This window comes from Pipra filicauda, unplaced genomic scaffold (assembly GCF_003945595.2).
Source record: "Pipra filicauda isolate LSUMZ 115617 unplaced genomic scaffold, ASM394559v2 scaffold35_size7292922_pilon, whole genome shotgun sequence".
Classification (NCBI taxonomy): Eukaryota; Metazoa; Chordata; class Aves; order Passeriformes; family Pipridae; genus Pipra; species Pipra filicauda.
Genome location: NW_024104487.1, coordinates 3,981,718 through 4,005,550, shown reverse-complemented (window position 1 = coordinate 4,005,550; position 23,833 = coordinate 3,981,718). Strand labels below are relative to the sequence as shown.

At 37.1% G+C, this 23,833-nt stretch overlaps 1 protein-coding gene across 3 annotated transcripts in view; it reads right to left on the bottom strand.

Moving 5' to 3' along the window:
• Positions 1 to 1,620: 1,620 nt before the first annotated feature.
• The window catches only part of FCHO2 (FCH and mu domain containing endocytic adaptor 2), an 82,045-nt gene continuing 59,832 nt past the window's right edge, over positions 1,621 to 23,833 (bottom strand). For all 3 annotated transcript variants that reach the window (XM_027709761.2, XM_027709762.2, XM_039384549.1), the window contains 9 exons: positions 22,693 to 22,796; positions 19,290 to 19,419; positions 13,902 to 14,013; positions 13,157 to 13,312; positions 12,066 to 12,198; positions 9,008 to 9,207; positions 6,827 to 6,891; positions 4,148 to 4,312; positions 1,621 to 3,906 (listed from right to left, as the gene is read on the bottom strand). In XM_027709761.2, coding sequence (XP_027565562.1) covers positions 3,884 to 3,906; positions 4,148 to 4,312; positions 6,827 to 6,891; positions 9,008 to 9,207; positions 12,066 to 12,198; positions 13,157 to 13,312; positions 13,902 to 14,013; positions 19,290 to 19,419; positions 22,693 to 22,796 — 1,088 coding nt within the window. In that variant the 3' untranslated portion in view covers positions 1,621 to 3,883. The remainder of the gene's footprint in view (positions 3,907 to 4,147; positions 4,313 to 6,826; positions 6,892 to 9,007; positions 9,208 to 12,065; positions 12,199 to 13,156; positions 13,313 to 13,901; positions 14,014 to 19,289; positions 19,420 to 22,692; positions 22,797 to 23,833) is intronic.

Genomic DNA, 23,833 nt, shown 5'->3' with positions numbered 1-23,833 from the left:
AAGGGAGAACGCAAAAATCAACCTATTAGTAAGCATGGAGGTCAAACTGAGCTGAGGAGGAATATCTACATACATAAATAGTATGTAGAGCTGAAGATAAACATTAAGTTTTCAAATGAGAGACGTGGTAATCAGTCCAATCAATGGCACCATACAGTAAATATGTGATCTGCTGCTTTAATACCTTGAACTGTTTTTAGCTTATGTTATCCTTGGAGGAATTCCTGACTTTTTCCTTGAATGCTCTAAAGTAAAACTGCCCTTTCATAACAACTGAAATGGAAACCATTTATCTAGCAATTCCATGAAAATAAAAGGTACACAGATATTAAGATGCCTATCTTAAGCTTCACAAACATACAAGACTTGAAATGTCACCCTTTTTGGCATGATGCAAGACCTTCCTTTCCAGTTAGATAGCAAAACTCAACACGGTTGTAATTCTCCTGCTGTTTCAGTTCTTAATCAAATAGCTTACTTCCTCCAAATACCCTACATAAATGTTATTTTGCACTGGTAGAGGTAGTCAGGTTTGCCTGAAAAACTACCTGATCATGTACTTAAATAATCAAAAATCTGCTTGAGCAGTGTAGATCCAGTTTGCAGTAGTTAGGAGGAGTACGTGGGCACAAGTCAAATGTTAACAGACATGCCAGAGCAGTCTCTGTCGAATCTGTTGCACTTTAAGTTCAATGAATATTAAAAGAATTGGGCAGCACCCTTTAACATCCCTAAAAAATAACTCAGGATCCTGGGGGAGCAGAAAGCAAATGTCACGTGAGCTCTCTGAGGCTCTAGCCTGTTCTCTGGCCACTGCTGAAGACAGACTACTGGGTCAGAAGGACCACTCAGCCTGACCACCGAGCACTCGCATTCTTCACTCCTGCCTGCCAGCAGACGATTAGAATCAAGCCCTTGGACTATTGCTTCCCTGTGTGACAAGATGGTACCTCTATCGCAGTGATATTCAACCAGCTGAGAAAGTCAATTTAATAAGTCATTATTTATGAAACTTCTATAAGCCTTGGGATTAGTAGGAAACAAACAGATTCAAGCACATCTGTTCAGTTTCAACTTTTGCTCCTATGACCAAAGCTTAGAAGGGCTGCTGAAGCAGTATGTAAATTGCCTACTCTTTTTGACTAGTGGAACCTAAGAAATCAGGAGGAATTACTTTAATCTTGCCACTAATTCTTTTCTTGCAGACACAACAAAATATAGGCTTATTAAGAAAGACAGGGAATGTATAGCATTTGATAGCACTATTTACAAAGAGCAGCTCATGTTTACAAAGTCGAGATTTTTCTCAAAATATCTGCAGATTTGCTTAATCTAATTTATTAGTTAATCATATCAACTGAGTAAAGGCATGGGCCATTATAGACATCTCAGGCATTCCAGTTTAGTAAGGATGCAACTCTTTGCAGAAATCATCTTTCCATTCACTTTCTCCGTGGTGTTTCTAAATATATAAGAGTTCATAATTATCTCTACCCTTTACCCCTTAAAATCAATTAACACTTTTAAAATGTTCAATATAGGCATAGTTTTGTTGTATTACCTTACTGCTTAGAAGATCTGTGGAACTAACTGCAAAAGTACAGGCAATATAAATCAGTCTTTAAATTATATATTACATGTTTATTATGGGTGCAAATTTTTTAAAATTTACATTTTATGAAAATTCTGAAGTATTTACAATTTTTGTAAGATAAACTTGTATGCTCTAATTTACAGTCTGATGTAGCAACAATTCATAAAAATTCAGATCCTTTAGAGTTGTGTTTACAAATTAATTTTCTTAGGAGGCAGCTACAAGGGATATTGCTGTATACACAGGCAAGAACCAGCTTGCTACATACTTCTTTTTAATATCAGATAGCTACATGTACTTTTTACATTGTTCTTGAGTTTCTTTACAAAAATGCGATATAAACTTGTATGGCTTCAAAATTGTAACCTGCACCCAACAGAAATGTATGTAAAAACATCTGAATGAAGGCTAGTTTAAAAGTGCTGAAACATTAACTACTTCATTTAACTTAGGAATTAAAGTAATACTTGATTAGAAATTGAAATAACAGTTTGGTTTTCATTTAAGAAGTATAGTCACATTGATCAGTTTGATTACAAAGCAGATTACAATTTAAATTCCAGTAAAAAGACTGTACCATTTTAGGAGTTATAAATTTACCACCAATAAGATTAGCAAATTAGGAGCCAAATATACTCTTTCAATCAAATCTACAGCACAGTATGTTCTTAGTATTAACAATGGAATTCTCATCTGCAAAAGTATGTAGTGTACATTAGAATTTGTGTAGCCTCTACAAAGGCATAATTTCTTGTAAAGCTTCAGCAGTTCATTTCACTACTGGCTTTGCATGAATTAACTCGAGCACGTTTTACTGTTTTAACAGAGAATTTGAAATAGATACTAGTACTCTAAATATTCATTTGAAATTCCTCTATGAAGATTATTGAATTATCTTGCCCCAATGCTTTTGATTTCAGCACTAAAAAAAACCCCCTTCATAATATAAATACATAGAATATTTTCTAAATTACTGACTTGCTTTAAAAAATATTAATGATGTCACTTCCCTCTGCCTAGGCTGTGGCAAGCAGATTAGATGACAATAGAAATATTAAAATTGGTAGTTATAGAAAAAAATTAATGGACAAGTCAGTATTTGTCATAACGCTGCCATAAAATACTCCTCCCAAAGTACTATGAGAACTTTCACATCATACATCCCCAAAAGCACTCAAAGTCTAAAGACTTACAGTCAAAGTGAAGAGTAATGCTGTTTGCTTTTAGAGTTTGCTTTTACTATCTTCAGTAATTTTTCAGGATTCTCATCTTTGGTGACAATAAAGTTACTTAATGAAAGTTTCTGAGTCCTGAATGATGCATCTCCCTTTACTACAGCCACATTTTATTGTGGTTACCCCATGAGGAAGTAATTCAATATTTAAACATCTTTTAAAACAAACTCCATTATTTGCAAATCTGCCTTTGAAATAAATCCCAGCGAAAGGAATTTTTATAAAATTGTATGTATAATACAAATATCATGCTTTCTTCATGAAGAGCTAAACTCTGAAAAAGGAAATGAGGCACGTGAATATCAAATTGGATAGGCACAGGCTTTTTTGAAAGGCACAATTGTTATGCAATTCATATAAAAATAAATTAAAATCTACAGCGTCGCAATCACAACGCCCAAAAAATTTACCAACTGCAGAAGGAAATCTCTGCTGTGTTTTGCAATTTTGTAACACATTGCACTTAGGGAAAAAAACCCCTTTATAAAACAACTTACATGTTAATAATATATGATACAGGGGAATGAAGTTACTTTTCCTTTATACATCTCTAACTCAGCTGGTTTTGTGGCATCGGTGGACAGAAGAACTACACGAGACTTAGCCTCTGCTGTCTTTAAAAACTGGCAATTAAAAGCTGGCAATTAAAGAATCTGAAAAATGAATATTAGTTATGGAAAGCTCAAATATTTCTTACTTGCTGTCCTACATTTTAGGTTTAATGTTTACAGTACAACATACAGTCTCATACTTTCATTACAGCTGTGGATTACTATTTTGACTTCACCTATATAAATTTACTAAATTGTCAACAAATTTTCCCAAATATTGCAGTTGATCATTTACAGACAGTGTTGAGGTTAACTTCAGTGCTATTGTAAAGTAATAAAAAGTTTTCAAATTGACTTTCAAAAGTGCATTTACTTTCTGTAGTTTAGCCTCAAAGTAGATAACATTTTGGAAAAATTAATGCGTATTAAAATAGTGTTTGAAAAGTAGAGAGGGCGGAGTGGGTTTCTTGCACTCCTTTGATCCGATGACTTTCACAGGTACATCAACAGTCTGCCATATACCGTCCTGAAAAACAAAGGTAGGTTTTTTTGCAGTCAGTAGATAAACCACATTTTGTCAGTACTTTCCTTGGAGCAGTTTGAGTAACTATGGAAAAACAAAAAATGTATGAAACACTTGTCAGAGATGTTTTAATGAAAAGTAACTATTTACACATCATCATTCATTTAACAGTATCATATTTAAGAATTTAACACTAGAGAATGTATAATAGTAATTTGAATATATAAGCATGTCAGTGTCTTACCAGTGGCAAATCTCTTCTTGAGAAGGGAAAGCCGATAGCCAGTGCCTACAAGCTCCACATCTACTCCTGAAAGGGTGCTTCCTTCACTGATGAATTGCACTGCAAGTGTTGCTGGTTTACTGGGTCCTCCTGAAAGTTCAAATTTTGCCCTGAGGGATCCAGAACCTAAAAAACAAAACTGAAAAGTTGGTTGTTTTGCAAGAACAAAAAGATCTCCCAAAATTCTTAGCAGTAAGAAGTGTAACTAACATTGTGACCTTTGAGATCTATTCCTATTGGCAGTCCTACACAAATTTTCAAAAGAGATGAGAGGACAAGTCTGTTTTTTCCAATACTCTGTTTAAGACAATGAGCAGTGAATGATTTAAAGAGAAAAAATACACATTTAAATCACTGACATTAGTGGATGATTTAAAGAGGAGCACATACACATACACAGAACGTGTGCATCAGACAGCCTAGTAATTACTTAATGACTTAAAATACCTGATTGGTCCCTGTAATCATCATTTATGTTTGCTGGTCTGTAAGTACTTAATACCAGCTATCTCATGGTAGAAACTATCTGATATATAGATAAGTAGGACGTATCTGCTTTTCACTAGCAGATTTGAAAGTATTTCAGAATACTTAAAAATTGTCATGATCTGTCTGCATGAAAGTGCATGAACGAAACCATTGAAAGAAATGCAGCTATACAGTAATGTACCCAGAGGAAAGAAATTACTCTTTTTCTAATAAAGAAAAGGTCTGATTAAATACTTTTCCTCACAAATTTCAGTTGATTTTTTCAGAGACACTGGTGAAGTGTCATCACTTTGATATTATTACAAAGCATCAATAGGTCAAAATTACTTCAAGTACATTTCTGTAGTCAATGAAAGGCATTTAAAAAAACCCACATTGTTGCTAGTTTCTAGTTTTTAAACAAGTCTTTTCTTGTTCTTGCAAAAGTATGCTGGGAAAAATGAGATTTAAATAATTAATAATGGAATAACAAATGTCAAGTATTTTTACTTCTGTAAAACAACTTGCTATTCCTAGTCAATAGGAACTACTAAAGGACAAAGCTAATTAGTAACTGAAATGTTATTGAGGTAAAAGCCGGTACTAAATTAAAGTCTTTTATGCAGTGGCTTGTTTTTGATAAATTTAGCTTAAGACCAATTTTGTTTCTTCAGTAGGTCTGTTGTATTTTGATTAAACTGGAACTTCATTCCACTGTAAGTACTGAAACTCATATATTCAAGTGCTTTGAAAGTTTGTTTTAGCTCTCTCCAACTGACAGATTACATAATGTGTTGGACCATAAAAGACCCCAAAACATTTTATCACTATCCATCAAGACTTCAAGACATTTGTCCTAATATTGACAGTGTTTGTGCAACTTCTCCCTCCGTTTCTGTAAGTGTAGGACCAGCATATTGTTACTTCCTCTTAAACACTAACTTGAGATTACTATTGTGTATATACTCAAAGAAAAGATGAAGAAAGATGGTGGGAAGAGAGGGAATATAGCTGAAATAGTGGAATATGTGCAAGTCATATGTGTGTTGTCAACACACAAGATGCAAATCATATCACTAACAGCCGATTTTACGTATGCTCTGCAGGTGCAAAGTTGCTGCATTTGTCTTTCAGTATGATTTTTTTCTTTTAAAAGAAGCTGCACAGATTGGAAAAGGAAAGGAGGGAGAAAAGAAAGAGGGCTATTTCTATGTAATCTTAATAGAAGACAGACGGAAAAGAACTGTGAGGTCAGTGAAGGACAAAGTCCACTAGACTACAGCAACCACCTCTGTCCAATAAAATTCTCTCTGATTTTGTTTGAATGATAATCACAACCTTGCAGCCTTTGCAGGAATAGAGATCATCTTCCCTTTTCAGGCTTGTGGTTTTTAGATGAAACCAGTCACATTTACAAGCAAATCTGTGCTTTCACAATACTCTTCACTAAATTCTTAATAGGATAAAGGCCTTTCCTTTACACTAGAGTTCATTTCTCCACAGAGGCTTTGAGGATGAGATGCTTGCCTTTGGTTCCTGTACTACTTCAGAAAAATATTGCACCTGCAGAGACTGTAAGGGCTGTGACATCAACTGGAGCTCAGAGAAAAGCAGCTGGGCAGAGGACAACTATTGGTACCTTACACAAAACTGTATAAATTACTACTCTCATCAGATGTGCATAGATTCATTTTTTTCCCAGAGTCATTATGGTCAAAACCAAGACTAAAAAAGTTGGTCAAGAATCATCTATCTCAGCACACAACTTCTGGATTATTTTTTTTCTTTCCTACAGTTCTTCCACTTACCTTCTTCAAATTTATTTAAATTATCTGTGTGTGGATATTAAACCTATTTTCATTTGAATAACTGCTCGCTTCCAAATAACATGAATGCAATAATTTCCTACCTGATCTAAACTCCATTTTATAGCTAACTGCTTTCAGGGGACTTCATTATTTTCCATTGTATAGCTCATTAATAAATTTATATTTTGACATCTCACTATTAATGGAATCTCTCAGAAGACAATTAATTGACAAGGTGGCAAACTGCTAAATAGGATACAGCATGAGAAAATGTGTAAAGAGGCATGAGGGTGTAGAAGCTACGATGATTACCTTTTTACTATTAAATTTTTTCTGTACAAGAAAACAAAAGAGTATAACTTGCCTCCATTCTCAGACTTCTCTGAAATGCTAGATATTTTCCAATATGCTTTCATCTGGTCTGCATTCCTGTAAGAGAACGGTAAATTAGTTATAGGCACCAGTTTTAGCACATTATTTCCCTTGATTGCACTGGTATGTTACAGACATTTCTAAATGGAGGTCTATAAAAAACATTTGCTCATTTTAAGGTAAGTCTGTGGAAAACTGCAGTAGGAAAAGAGGAAAAGAGAAGGGAGTGTCTCCATTGTTCCAGAACAGCAAGCTCAGAAGTATACACTTCTTTATACATCTTATACAACACTTTTTTATACATTTAACACTGTCCTATGTCCCCACCTATGGCTCTTGTGGTGGTTTGGGGGACAGCTTTAAAATTCAAGATCCTCTGAAGTCTCAAAGGGTAAGTTACCCTGGAAGTAGTTTGGAAGCTATGCCTTATGCTTCATGATGATGGTAGGAGGGGGAGCAATCTTGATTGCTCTCCCCTTTGTGAGAGTCCTGGAACCATGAAATTTATTCCATTTCCATTCTAGTACAACTAATTGGTGTAAGTGACACACTGTTTAAGCTAACTTCAGACACTGTAAAGGGGCAGCAAAGGGCACCAAGCGCAAGAGTCTCTAAGCTGACAGGGCATTTTAACTCCCGGAGCACTTTCCAGCACTTCCATCAAAGGAAAGTCAACAACTTATAGCTGTGAGCAGCATGAAGTGCTGATAGGTTTGAAATTGCTCTTGGCATTGATGCAGCAGGACTGAAATGCTCACATAAGTAGCACAGATGGTAGCACTTACTCACAAGAGGTCAAGACATAAAGCATTTATTTCTAAAAAAAGACCAAAACCCCACCACCCAACCCACTAGACCAAGCAGGTAGCACAACACAAATACTAGAGCTGCCTGGGACATAACTGAATTTTTTTTTTTTTTTTTTTTTGGTCAGCTTGCCAGGCTCAAAATTCTGGCTTTTGGTAGTTGCCTAGGTGAAAGACAATTTGGACTCAAATTTCCTAATCTGATGAATCAGTAATGCAACTGTCACTAAGTCTTCCCTAGCTGATACCAGGTCTTCTGGGTGGCTGTTCCTGCTTTCACTCAGGCTTCATTATAGAGGGGTTTATGGGCGGGGAGATGGGCTTCACCAGACAGTGTAAGTCATGTTGTTCAGGCAGGATTCTGAACCTGTCCTTGCTTAGAATAAGCTTAAGATCTTGGTTAAAAGTAACATTTCCTTGAAACACCAAGTTAAGAAAGATTCGGTCCTGCCCAGGATTTTTTTTCACTTAAAATGATACTGTATTACTACTTTGTCCAATTAACACCTTTAAATGTGTTGCCTCCAGAAACATCAGAATCTACCTGATAAATGCATGAGGTTTATTTTTCTTCTAAGCCTTGCTTTTTAAGGTAAACTGATCTATAAGAAACAATGTTAACAAATCCTGACTTCCTTCAATTTGGTATTCTTTGACTTCTTCATGTTAAAAAGATCCTCTTCAAAATAAACTGTCCAGGATTTATATTACAGCTGGGTAAGTTCTTACCTGACACCAAAACACAGGCGCAGTGATTGAATTCTGCTTTTGCACCAGGGCTGTACTGCTCTGCTTGTTTTCACAAACTTGTAGTAATGTAACTACTCAAGATCTATGTTTCACTTCTAAGTGTTACTTGAAATGCAGGCTTATAAAGTGGTAGCAGATAGCTCCTAGTTGGATCACAATCTGCATTACACTTGAACTGAGAGACAGTGCTAACTGGCTTATGGAGAGCTCCTCAGTTACTGAGGTTTGTTTTAAACAATCAGGAAATCTTCTTAAGAACTGCATTTCTGCTACTTTATATAATCCATATATATGAATATATTTATACACACATGCACAAATTCGTTTTTATCCATTTCAAATTACTGTATTAAAATTGTCTATCCTATCTATTGGCCAAAAGAAAGCAAACATTGGAAATTTCATAATGGGACTGTTATTACACATCTGGGATGGGTGCATATTGTCTCATTTTAGTCTATATGAACTAGCTGCACATGATTTGTTTCAGACCAGAAAATGTCTATACACCTGATACTACACATATTGCTGTTTTTTCCTATGAAATTTTTTTGCCTATGACACCAGTGAGTGCACTGAAATGAATCTGAAAAAAGTACTGAAAGTATTAAAATTACCATTTTGCAGGTGGAAGTGACTGCATGTTTATTACTCCTCCATCTACTGGTACCACAACCTGGACATTAGACAGCATACCAGGCACATTCATAGACTCTGGATTGTATTTATAATCCACTCTCACATCAGTAGTGCTAGCATCACATTTCCAGTAAGTTGCAAGATTCAATGGAGTAGACTGTATGCCATTTGAAGATACCTGTGAAAGAATAAACCATTGACAGCAGCTTAATTAAAATATTCCCCTTTTAGGCAGAATTAGGGGATGACTGTAACAAACACAACTCTAAATACTGACAAAATATCAAGAGAACAACTGACCTTAGAGTCCTTAATCACAGAATTCTGAAGAATGTTGCAGCCAAAAGGAATTTTTGTTATTTTAATTTTAAATGAAATAGTTAAAGAAAAGGTTTAAACTCCTTCTGGCCTATGAGGTTCCTCCCTGTTCTTACTTTTATAACATTTTGTAAGCTTTGTTTTTGTCTTGTGTTCTGCCTTACACAAGCATGCTTGCAGCAAAATGACTTCAACCATAGCAGTTGTGTGCCATGCCAATTTAGCTGCCCAAGCAGCCAGCAGCAGACGACAACACTTGTCATTATGGGACAGGCAGCCAGCAAAATAGTTCTTACCTATTCAAAGCATTATTTTCCTGCTGCAGAAGGTTGAATGCCATTTCTGTAGCTAAGCTTGTGCTACTGCACTGATGCACCTCTACCACGTTCTCAGCCTACCTGAGGAAGTTTCTGTGTCCTGGTGCACACTCTCACCTTTCCTTGGCAGCCCAGAACCTTTTCTCTCTGCCTGGGCTTCCATGTGCCAGTGCCTCATTTTTCCACAAAGAATCCACAGTATTCATCTCAGCCAACTAAAGAAATGTTTTGTTCCTTCCATCTTTCTCAGGAATTCTATGTGCCTAACATGCTTTTTGTAGATTCAGTATACCAAGATTTTAGACCATACTGGGAGGATGTGGAAACTACAATTGTATGAATAGGTAGACTGACAGCTTATTTTCAGGGTGATTTTGTGGGTACAGTTGTCTCAGATATCCAGACATTTCAATGCAGGCATATCCCTGCCCCAGATTCATTCTCCATCGAGGTGAATCTGTCTTGAATATTCACAAAGGCTTTTTATTAACAGCCAGAACATATCTCACTGATTCACACAATGACTGAGGTTGACAGGAACCTCCCAGAAGTTGTCTGGTCCAACTCTCCTGCTCAAGCAGGGCCATCTTGAACCAGCTGCCCAGGACCATGTGCAGATAACTTCTGAACACTTGCAAGGACAGAGCCTTCACCACTCCCTTAGGCAACCTGTGCCAGTGCTCAGTCACCGTCACAGGAGAAAAATGTTTCTGGCTGTTCAAAGGGAATTTCCTGTGCTTCAGCATGCCTCTGGTTCTGTCACTGGGCACCAGTGAAAACAGCCCAGCTTTGTCCTCTGTGCATTTTCCCTCAGGTATTTATACATATTGATGAGGTTTCCCTGAACTTTCCCTTCTCCAGGCTCAGCCTTTCCTCATGGGAGAGATACTCCAGTCCCATCATCATCTCTGTGGCTCTTCACTGAGCTCTCTCCAGTCTCACTTGCAATGGGCAACCCAGAACTGGACACAGCACTCCAGGTGTGGCCTCACCAGTGCTGAGTGGAGGGGAAGAATCCTCTTCCTTGACCTACTAGGAATACTTTGCCTAGTGCAGCCCAGGAGACCATCTGCTGCCTTTGCAGCAAGGGCAGGTTGTTTGGCTCATGTTCAACATAGTGTCTCCCAGGTCCTTTTCTGCCAAGCTGCTTTCCAGCTGGTTGCATGGAGTTGTTCCACCACAGGTGCACTGCTTGTTGAACTTCATAAGATTCCTTTCAGCCCATTTCTGCAGCCTGTTGAGCTCCCTCTGGAGGGCAAAATGACCCTCTGGTGTATCCAGAGGGTCATTTCTGTTCAGTGTTTTCAGCAAACTTGCCAGGGGTACACTGCCCCATCATCCAGATCATTAATGAAGCTATTAAATGGTAAAATCAGTATTGACCCCTGGAGTTTAGTCCTAGTTAACGGACTCCAGCTAGACTTCATGCCACTGATCACCACTTGCTGGGCCCAGCTGTTCAGCCAGTTTTCACTTCACTTCAGTGTCTGCTCATCCAGCCTGTACTTCACCAACTTCTCTATAAGGATTCTGCAGGAGACAGTGTTGAAAGCCCTCTTCAAGTCTAAGTAGACAATATCTACTGCTCTACCTTCATCCACTGGGGCAGTTATGTCATCACAGAAGTTTATCAGCTTGGTCAAGCATGACTTTCCCTGACTACTCCTGTTTTATTATACTGTGAGAGGTCAGAATGTCTTATGTTCTCAGACAGAATCACAGAATGCTTTGGGTTGGAAGGGACCTTAAAGAACAAATAATACCAACCTTCCCTCACCATAGGCACAGGTAACTTTCAGTACACCAGGCTCAAAGGCCTACACAGCTTGGCCTTGAACATTTCCAGGGATGGGGCATCTATAACTTGTCTGGGCAACCTGTGCCAGTAATTCACCACCTGCTGAGTAAAGAATTTTTTCCCAATACCTAATCTGAACCTACTCTCTCTTTCAGTTGAAATCCATTACCATATATTAAAATTCATCAGCTACAGCATCCTAAACTTAGGGAATTGTAAAATCAAAGACAGTACAAGTACAAACTAAAACAAGTCCCTACCAAATCTTAAAGGAAAATTTGATTTTGCTAATATAAAAAAATCAATCAGTGTTGATTGATATAAAAAAAAAATCAGTGTTTGAAGCTTGCATGCATGAATTGGACTGGTGCATAAGCAAGCAGAAAAGGTCCTGAATCCAAATGAATGACATGAAGCATAGCAGGAATGTGTTAAGCCTAGGCAGAGCCTAGGCATTGTAAGCAGTGACATACCCAGAATTGGTCTAGATGAGGGATGACAGTTCATCTGCATTCTGGCAGACAAAGAATTATTCTTTTAATTTTGGGGTAGATATCAGATCTGGAATGCCTTAAAAAATTCCAAAGGAAAAAAAGTGTTTACCTGATACTTTAAAACATCCACATTGTAATAGGATGCAGATGGATTCTGCTCTGATAATTTCTTGAGGTAGACAGTTATAGCTTGCATGTTCATCCAAAAATCCTTAGTACTGGAGTCACTTTGTGACTGATCACTACAAAGAAAGATCACCAATCAGGAGTGAAGTATTACACTACTCAAACAAGAATACTAGACATTTTAACAATTTGAAAAAAGTGCTTTTTCAGTATAATTCACTCTGTCAAATACAGTTCTGCTAACATTTCAGTTTTAAACTGTCATGTCAAACAGCAATTGAATTTAATGTTGTATGAATTATTCCTTATGTTAAGAATGAATGATCAAAATGAAATTAAATTAAAAAAAACCAGATGCATATGGTTTGATTCATTATTTCAGTACTTTAAAAAATTCTGCATTTAAAAGCATTTAACTAGTTTTCAAAAAATTTTTCTCCAATAAATGAAATAGAACATATCTCTGGAACATATCTCTGCTAAAAAATTCCAGTTTTTCCTAATTTTTTAAAAAACAATATCTCCAAGTGTGATTTCAACAATAACCCTACTCAATCAGCAAACTTTTTTCTTACAAATTCTCCCAAGCATGCTACTACATGTCTGAGAGACAGTTATGTAATTAATCTGATTAGTGCAGAAATTATTTAGTTTAAAAGTACACTCATAGGTGACAAATAAGAGTAGGTGAAGCTCCTACTCCTTGTTTTCCATTTAAGGCTCCTACTATTTGTTTTCCATTTAAGGCTACTGTTTCTACCATAGTTACTATAGTTACTACTTTATATAAAAATAATTTATAAAATGCATAAATATAAAGTATACAATGCACAGCTACATTTACAAAATATTTTCTATGGCTCCTGTTATATCAGCACAAGTTTCAAGGCAAGTAATCACTGAGATTTTTAATGATGACAGTGCAGAGAACTAAGCCAAACAAGATTAATTCAAGAAAATAATTATATGTAAGTAAATCAACCAGAATTCTATAAAGAATTCTGATTTACACATACAACTCATATTTTATAAATCATGTAGTTTAAAATTACGTAAAAAAAAAAAATACAAAACCTGTATACAAGTTGTGCATTTGGAAGAATCTGTTCTAGTTTGCTTGTGTTTTTTACCCTGAAGCAGAGCACAGCAGGAGATGGGTTGCTGGTGAAGACTTTAATAATCCCACTTGGGAATGATATTGTCATATCACCAGTAATCTTCACAATACATCTAAAAGAGAATGAAAACATCAGTTTCATTGCAACTCATTAACTGCCTAGTTTTAATATTAATTTTAAAGCAAACATTGTATTTGCACTATCTGATGAACTGAATTAAAACCAGAAAATCAATCTCAAATGAGGGCAATGTGACAATGTACTGTCACTTTCAACTTGGAAGTAAGATGAAATAAGTAAAGAAAAGAAGTTTAACTGCTTAAGCATACAGTAGTCTTGGTGGATATGTTTTGGGCTCTGAAAACATGGTACAGCTATGCTTAGGCAAGGCCTAAGTAGCATAGCAAGGGATGTGACAGAGGGAATGAGGTGCTTATATCTGTCCAAATTTACATGTAGCACATGATAAATATCCTTGTCATTCTCAGTGTGAACACATTTCTGTAAAGTAGGTATATATGAACTCCTAGCAGGATGTAGGCCAGCACAGAGCAATAAGCCACTCTTGTCATTTATACCAGGGGAAAAAGCCCATTTTGAATCCCCCTCCTAAGGTATTACATTTTCCCCCAAAATATAAGACTCAGTGTCTTTTCTTATTGTAACTTATTACATTCAAAACAATTCACTATTTAACTAACTTTGTGGGATCTGCTCCTTTAAAGTAGGCGTTAACAGATTCAGTAAGGGCTACTGCAACAGGCAAGGTGTCCTGGTTTCCAAGGCTGACAGGGCTGGGACCGCGTGAAACACCTAGAATACATACAGTGTATAGATTTAATTTTCAAAAAGCTTAGCGATAGATTTCAGAATGGTTGACTACATCTGTAATTTTCACAAGAGGTCACTGCCATCAAGGTCACAGTAGCATCTGAAGTATTACTTGAAAAGTATGTAGAAATACATAAAAATAGTACAGTACAATTGTACAATCAGGAACACAGGGCTATCAGTAGATTATGTAGACAGACACAAGGAAATAGATATGAGGCAGAGGAACACTGCATTAAAATGGCCACTGGTGAAAGTGAAGTCAACAGACCCAAAGGAAATAAGACATTGACTAGAATGCTTTAAAAAAAACCCCTACTGTATGCTTTTTGTATGGAAAAATGTATGATAAAATGGTCATAGAAATGCAAAGAATTTACTTACAACAAGAATGAACTTGAATGCAAATACATCAATATTACACCACATAAGTGAACTGTTGAACATTCTTTTAACTTTTTCAGCCAATAAACATTACAATTCCCAAGTAGAAATTGTTGGAGAAGTCTTTTTTTTTTTTCTTGTGCCAATACAACACAATTCCAATACAGAAATGCAAAAATCAACTCAGATCTCATGCTAAGGCATTTTGAAATAATTTGTTGTATAAACAACTGATGAAATAGGTTGTCACTGGATTTTATTTTTCACAAATTTTCTACAGGTGTACTGAATATAAAAGACAATATTGGAAGTTTTGTCTTTTTCATTAGTGAAGCAGTGTAGTAGAGAGCATCTTACTAATTTTTTTTTGTCCCACTGCTGAAGTGGCCTGTACCACACAGTATTATCTACCACAAAGGAGGCACAATCTTCATCTTTTCATAAGCAAATTGAGAAATAAGCAGAAACAAAATGCTTCTATATAATACTGCTCATGGCAAATTAAACTTATTTACTTTAAAATAGTGGCTGTCCTTCCTGAGCTCTTTCAGAAGCAAAAAGTAAGGTGTGACCTTGTTCTTCACAGAGGAACTAATATCTCATATTAAACCTTAAATTCAGAGATAAGTAAATGAAGTAGTAACAAAAAGAGAGCAAAAGACAGAAGTTGGTCTAATTCTACCTCATACCTCACTCTCATACATCACAATTTCTTGCCTAAGACAGTAAAATGTTCAGAATACTTCTCAGCAGCATGAAAACATTTGTGCAACATTTAGGCCTCTTTAGATCAAAAAGATTTAGTCACAGCTGCTGAAAACCAAAAATTCTTAGAAGAATGAACTATTATGATGCTGGCTACAAAACAGATTTATTTAGTTTTTCTCAATGTGAACAGTAGGTTAGACAATACATGGATCATGTTTCCAAAGTTTTTTCTCTCCTTGAAAATGACCAATAAAAGTTGTGATTCCAGAAATCATTATTTCAAGAAGCAAACATGCAATAAAATAATGAGTTATCCATCACTAGAAGTTCTGTTTGATGAAATACTGAACTCCAGAATTATTCTTCACTAAAGCCAAAATATGCACTCAATGAAGGTAGTAATACAGTTGCTGAGCTATTCTATTGTCTTTTTCCCCCAATTTAAAAAGGAACAACAAACAATTGCAGAGTAGATAGGATTACCTTGCATACAGGAGTATAAATTATTTTAAAATCTTTTACATAATGGCCTTGTGTACATTTTTATATTGATATTTGAATATCATGCAAGTAATGCAGATATATCAATTATTATTCCTATTGGTAAAAGACAAATACTGTTTTCTTGACTGAAGAGTGAAATTCATTAGAAATACTAACATTGCTTTTACTTTTTTTTAGGAAACACTACGGCAAATACATATTTCTCTGAGTTCTATTTTGGGGATTACAAATGAGATATCTTCTCTTTTACGTGCTCTGTTTCCACTGTTGGTCACTCTTTGATTCATAAAAATCTATGCATTCTCCTAAAAACCAATAAATGGAAAGAAATAAATTGCTATAAATTCAATACGGCCAAGTGCCAGCTCTTGCCTTTGGGTCACAACAAACCCAGGCTGGGTGAAGAGTGGCTGGAAAGCTGTCTGGCAGAAAAGGACCCAGGGGTGCTGGTCCACAGTGGCTGACCATGAGCCAGCAGTGTGCCCAGATGGCCGAGAAGGCCAGTGACATCCTGGCCTGTATCAGCAATAGTGTGTCCAGCAGGGCCAGGGCAGTGATTGTCCCCCTGTACTCAGCACTGGTGAGGCTGCACCTTGAACACCGTGTCCAGTTCTGGACCCCTCACTCCCAGAAGGACATTGAGGTGCTGGAGTGTGTCCAGAGAAGGGCAACAGAGCCCTTCTGAAGGGTCTAGAGAGTAAGTCCTATGAGGAGCAGCTGAAGGAGCTGGAGTTGTTCAGCCTGGAGAAAAACAGGCTCAGAGGAGACCTTATTACTCTCTACAGTGACCTGAAAGGAGCAAGGGTGTGAGTCAGCCTCATCTCACAGGAAACTACTGACAGAATAAGAGGATATGGCCTTAAGCTGTGCCAGGGGAGGTTCAGGTTGGACATCAGGAAGAATTTCTCCACTTAGAATGGGCTGCCCATGGAGGTAGTGGAGTCACTGTCCCTGGAGGTGTTCAAGAAACAACTGGAGCACTTAGTACTACGGTTTAATTAGCATGGTAGTGATTGGTCAATGGTTGATGATCTTGGGGGATTTTTCCAACCTTCATGATTCTATCATTCCATTCTATAAAACAAACATAACTGCTTAATCTAACTCTGGAAGTCATCCTTTTGTTGCCTTGCTGCTGAAAATACAATTCAGTGCAGCAATATCCAGCTTCAGGGTCTTCCATGTCTGCTGTGAGGTCTCAGAGGAACAGGATATCACAGAGGTGCACCCAGGTGTCATGGCTCCAGCTTAGGCTGAAGCCCAGTGCAAAGTTCCAGTTCTACCACCTTCGGCAATGACAGAAAAGTTGGCTTAAACGCCCTGACACCTACCTCAGCCTGACCACCATTACCAGCCCCTGAGTTGTGCTGACATAAGAGCTAGTGACACAACTATACAAATGGTTGCATTGACACACTCAAGGTGCAGACCAAAATTACAGAGCAAAAGACTGCATTACTGGTCATAAAAAGGGCAAATGAATAAACCTGATCAAATGGTTTTAATTAAGTTTAGGAAAAAAGATTCAGACAATTTTAATATTGGCTAAACAGCTGTTATGAAAATAAAATTTATTTTAAGAAAGTGTTACCTTTATTATGTCTATATTCAAAGATTTGTATTCTATGTAAATATACAGACATTTTTACCTACTTGTGTTATGAGAATAAGGATTGTCAAGTTAAAAATATATTCATTTTACTTGAAAGAAAGTAGTAATGACAAACTGAAGAAGCAAGGCCAAGTTTCAGCTTGTCTGCGGAGCAGGGAAGGGGATAGGCAGAAGATTATATTATATAAAAGTGGTTATATCGAGTTTCGGTGATTTGAGAAACATATAACTTGTTAAGTAGTTGAGACTTCAAGCCATTTGTATCTGCCAGATACCATCTAGAGAAACTTGTTTCAAAAGAAATACAATTTTATTAGATGTAGTGAATTAGGATGATTAGTTGAGACATAAATCTGCTTTGAGTACAATACCTGGTGGTGTCCCACTAAGCTTTTCAATTGTAGGAGGATTTCGAATCAAAAGATCATCCTCTATTACATTTAAATGAAACAAAACATTGCAAGAAAACAAAATATTTCAAGCAAAAATAGATGTTAAAAATTAATTTATTAAAAAAATACTTCACAAATTAAATTAAGGTTAAAGCATAAAAGAAACACTCAGTTATGCATGCCTTAAAGTTCTCTTGGATAAAGACAATAAGAGTCAACTCCCCATTATTCAGGACAAATGGGGTACAGGAAACACTGGACTGTGCAAAAGTCAAAAGAATACATACAGTATTTCAGAGTATATTCTCATGCCCCAAAGTCTTTCAGCTCTCTGCACTGACCTTCCTCTTTTTCCAGGACTTTTTCACACAGTCAGTGCAGATGAAACAGGCCTTATTTATTTTTCCTAGTCCAGATTAATAACCATGTCAAACCTCGGTGTCAGCACACACCTCCTTACCTCCTCCCTCACCTCATGATTTCACTCTGTCACTGTCTCCAACAACATGCACACACTGAGAGCTGGGGATATTGATGCTCCTGCCACAAATTTTTGGTTCCTTGGCACCAGAGCTGAGGCCTGAGGATGTGAGCCTGGATGGACTTGGCAACCAAAATATCAGTTGTCTTTCTGTGATGCTTCTCAGCATTTGTGAAACTGGTGTACAGTAAACTGTAGGAGCTAAGGTTGGGCAGAACTTAGTAGCTTTGCTCCTGCACAAGGTGGAAACAGCTGCATTGATTTCAGTGCACAACTCCCACTGGAAGCTGAAAAAATGCTCTCCTGAGCTGCTAAGTCTGAGTGAGGAATCCTTGGCATCAGTAACATTCACAGAGAACTGAACAATAACTTGATAATCTTATTTAACTTGGGACTAAAGAGGTAATAGTGTTCAGGAATGAAACAATTCAATTCTACTACATAAACAAGCTAAAATGTTTTAAACCCCACTGCCCCCCAACCTAACAAAAAACCCTCTAACTAAAAAAGACCTCTATGTATCTCTTTTTCATTTGTTGGAACCAAATATCAAAACGGAAGGACTATCCTTTAAAAACAAGAGAAAAGCTTCTGAAAATAGTGTCAACGCATGAAGATGAATTAGCTTTTCATCTTAGTCTTTTTTGCTTAGTTGTTTGTTTTATTTTTACTAAACACCTCTGTTTAGCTTATATACTTAACCAACTTGAAGAAAAAGATGCATTAGATTAATTTTTTGGGAACTGGAATTACAGGACAACAAATTAAATTAAAAGAGTATAAAAGAACTCACTTTTATGAACCTTTACATTCATTCAAATTTTTCAGCATCCCAAAATATTTCTGCACCTATTATAATAACATCTTCTGAAAAAATACATGATAACATGTTGTACTTGATGGATATACAGCATACCAAATAGGAATTAATGGAATATCAGTTCCAAACAATATTTTTCTAAAGAACATGTTATAATTGGATCTATGGTCTAATCTAATTGAATCCACTTTCATGTCTCTCAATGTCATTTAGAAGCAAGTATTGCAAAGGATGCTTGAAGTACCTAGACTTGCATATGAAAAAACAAACCTCAACAAACGGTTTTCCTAACAGGTGCAACCCAGTAGTAGAGTTATCCTATTTCTAAAATAAGATAAAATGGTTAATTAAACTTACCAACTGTAGGTGTGTTTGCTGCACTGAGAGAAGCAGAAGAGGATATAGAAGAAATGCTCTCTGCACGTGCCAAAGGAGCTGCTGGAGGTGGACTTGAGTTAGAGGTCAATGGAGGGCTGAATGGCCTAGGCTGAACAAAAGAGATTACAAGAATATGACACAAAGTGGTTTTAAAGAGACAAAAAAAGGACTATAAATAGAAAAGTTCTTAATTTCATGCCCCAATCAATTTCATAATGTTTCTCAACATAGTTCCTTTAATGTTTTATCTACCTTAGTTTTAAGTGTAAAACAGAGAACCCACATTTTCCATTGGAATGAATTCCATTATTTCATAGATTATAAATTTTTTGATGGAGTAGTCAAGTCTAATATATTTGATTATTTAGCAGCCTGTCAATAGTAGTGATATAACACAGTATTAGAACCTAAGACTACAGACTACTTTGCATGTCCACAGTGAACATGGATTTAGAAAGCTAAAGCAGAGCTACTAATGAATTGGAAGTAAGACCAGCAGAAGGCTACTAAAATAGTTGTGACTGGAGTACAGGAGAGAGAGGAACAGGCTGAAGGACCAGGGTTTGTTCAGCCTGAAGAACAGAAACCTAAGGAGGGAACTATTAGTAGTCTCTCATTAGGCAAAAGCAGGTACACAAAGAAATCACATTCAGGCTCTTCTAAGAGATGCAAGAGCTATAGCAAAGGAAATTTCAGCTGGACTTTGGGAAAAATTCTTTCTTGCAACCTTGTAGTTAAATCCTGGGACAGGTTGCCATATTGGCAGATTGTAAAATCTCCCACTCAAGATTTTTAAAACTCAGCATGTGCCTAAGCAATCTGATGCAATTTTGAAGTCAGCCCTTCTTTAAGCAAGTTGGCCTAGGGAACTTAAAGTCTCTTCCATTCTAGATCTCTGGATGGTTTTATGATTCACTGAAGTGTTAAGGTATTTAACTAATGATGATATTGGGATTAACCTATCTGAAAGGTACTGAAAACCCTGAAGCATCATTTGGGCAGAGTAACTGAAGAATCCCAGAAGATAAGGGACTAATGTGTATGTCTAAAACACCGATAGCTGGATGGCTGTGGAGCCAACCAAGGATTGTTGGTAACAACAGACCAGGACTGTCAGTAATAATCGAGCATTGTTAGTAATAACTCCATGAGAAAGAACAAGATGTGGCTGGAGAAGGGGTCATGTGGAGGTAGGACAGTACTCTTCTGGGACAAACATCTTTGCTCTGTTTCCTGGAGATAAGCACAATGTAGTACCACACAAGTGCAGGAATGAGGCTGAGAAGTGGGCGTGGACTGCAGGGGGGGATCAAGACCATCCAAGACTTATGAAGCCCTCCGACCCATTTCCAGAGAGATCTGAAAGAACAGACTGCCTATGATAACTAATTTGCACAGAAAGTGAGAAACCTGTCTTCAGGGAGGGGAAACATCTATAAAAAAGGTACCCCCACGAAGCCCAGGTGGTGCTCCCATGAACCTAGACATCCCATTGGCTGGACTGACACTGGAACCAGGACTGGCGATCTCTTTTTTCTCTCTTTGTTTCTCTCTCTTCCTCTTTACTTAATGTCTTCCTTTCTATCTTTTTATCTTATCCCTTTATCCAAAGCCCATTGCCAGATGCTTGTATGGTAAGTCAGGGACCAACACACCAATTTCAATGACAAATGTATAATTAATAATAAAGCTTTGTGAGTTTTTGTGGACCCTCTGACTTTTTTGTTTCTTTCAACCACAAGCATTTATGAATCTTGGGTGCTTCCTTCTCCTTATGGGTGGGATGTCGCAGTAACTCTTCACCCCCCACTCCTCCCCACCCCATTTTATTGCACTTATTGCTGGGTATGCGACTTTGATAGACTATGGGAATTGTAAAAGGAGTTGACACATAATGAAGACAACTGACAATCTCCCACTTGTATCCAGATAATAGTCAATTTCTAAAACAGTATAAAATGAATGTAGCTTTGTGCAGGATCATACTTTACAGCAGAACGCTACCCGATAAATTCTTTTATTTAATAATGATGACATGAAGAACTGATTCCTTGGATTGAGAGGAATTACTCCCGTTTTATATTGGAATGAGAATAGAATCTCCAAATGAACCCTATTCTGACCCTACAGAAAAGCAAAACAGTTTGAAAATGTTTTAGTTTTGTCAAAGCATGAGATAAAAATTTTATTTATAAAAAGAATTAGGTGACAGTACCCTGTGTAAAGTAGGATATGCAGGTATCCCCAGAAATGCCAAGGCAGTGGAATGAATTCAAAAAGTTTATTTAGAAGGCCAGAACATGAAAAACTTATAAAAACCTCACAGTACTGTAGAAGCACTGGGAGAAACGGGAAGGCCTCACCCTCTCCAGGGCTTTTTTGTCTTCTCCTCCCTGTCCTTCCTGCCTTCTCTGGGCTGCTGGGGCCTCGTACATGTTTGTGAGGGTTAACTCTCTCCAGCATAGCAGAAAGAGATAACACAGCTCTCCCTCTGCAACTCTCTCTGACTGCAGAAGGGAAAAAAAAATTAATCCTTTTGAGAAGGCATTTTGCAGTCTTCCTTAGTGAAATGAGTTCTAGCTTGCCGTTACGAATTCTTCCGAAATTGTACCTATCCTTACACCTTGCTACTTTGAAATATAATAAGAGGATCTTACCACAGGAACATTTTTCCAAGTCAGTAAGTCAAGTGAAACACACAGAATACTAATCACAGAGGAAATTAAGTATGGCCTGGTTTGATAGGCTGTTTGGGTATCTGCATTCTTTACCACATTCCTTACTGGCAGGTGAACCTGCACTGCAGGCAGTGAGCAGATGCAGGCAGCATGCAATCTCTCACTATCCTGATGGGCAACTGCTGTGATCTGCCACCTCCCCTCTCAGCACCAAGGGCAGGGAGAAGTCACAGCAGGGCTACTTTTGTCAACACATGACTGATAAAGATCTACTCAATACCACTCATTCCCCAAAGCATTGATGGTATCCCTAAATCAATGGAGCTTTGTAAATAACTTTGCTAGTATTTCACATTTTGAAAATTTCAGTCTTATGCATGTGCCATCCTTTCATTAACAAATTATTGATTTGCTCAATTAAAAACATTCAGCTGATGCAAAAATTATGTTTTGGACCTCTGTATTTCTGTTAAGGATTACCTGTTCTAGTAACACAATTGTCATAATTTCCATGCCTATCTGGTGATGTTGAAAATCCGCTTATGTGATTCTTAGAACATTGGCTAGAAAGTGACTCCACTTACAGAGTAACAGTGTAAATAAACGGTGTATTGGAAATCAAGTCACAATGGAGAACAACAACAACAAAAAAAAAAACAAACCAAAAACAAAACAAAAAAAAACCAAAACCAATCAATACATACTATTTCATTAATCCCACTAAGTTTCCCAGTAGTCAGCTTTGGTCTTGAAGCAGGCCTTGGAGGGGGTACAATGGTGCCTACAGAAAGAGGAGTGGTGGGCCTCGCTGGAAGAAAGCAAATTTAAGAAAATAAGTATTAAAAGATCACACCGAACATAAATACTTACTCACTTGAAGAGAATAACTGGAAGTGATGTTTTGACTAGAAGCTCCTATTTTACAAGTGCCATGGTCTAAGATTTAGCATTAAGTGCTTTTAAAATAGTGCCATGGGCTTTCCCATTGCTCACAAGTGACTTTATACCAAGCAGTCGTGGGGGTTTGTATGTAAAAATAATTGGTTTTGCAAATTCAATTACTTAAATCTTTGAGATCTCACTACTGTCTAACATCCCACAAAAACACAATCGCATTTCTAGAAAAGCAATACTGCATAGTTAAGTGAAAGCAATGCCTTTAAATGAATAATTTGAGTTTTCTTCTTGTTTCAAGCTGAATATTTACTTTATTATTTATTTATTAAACTTTCAAGGAAATTGGTGCTAGCAAGCAGTTTAGTACATTCTAAGTAAGAAGACGTGTTAATTTTAGCATCAGGTGAGCAATAATAACAAAAAGAAAAATGAGTCCAAAGCTCGCTTTTTGTAGTCAGTTATTAGCAAAGAGCAGTACAGAACGCATGCTTGTCATACCCTTATTTGTACGAGCACAAGAGGACACTAAACTATAGTCCAGTAATGTTGAAGATGATGCGGAAGATATTTCAGCAGCAGTGCCAGTTTTTTCAATGAATAATTGTTCATGGCATATAGTGTTACTGAAAAGGTCTCTTTGATCCTCAGAAGCACAGCTGTTGGCAGAATTCTCAAGCCAAGCAGAAGAGGCAAGGCAGGCATTTTCAGTTTTAAAATGCAATCTTTGGGGTTCCTTCTCATCTGTGTTTGTGTGTCTAATTGTAAGAAGTTCATCAGCAAAGGAAATCCACTGACTCTGAGACCGTGAAACACAGGATAAAGTATTGGTACTCCCTGACGGTGCCGCTGTAACACTAGATTTGCACGAAGTGCTAATGGTAAAGTCTGGTGAGGATGGGCTCGTAGACCCTGAATCTGTCTGGTGTCCAAGCAAAGACTGAGAAACTC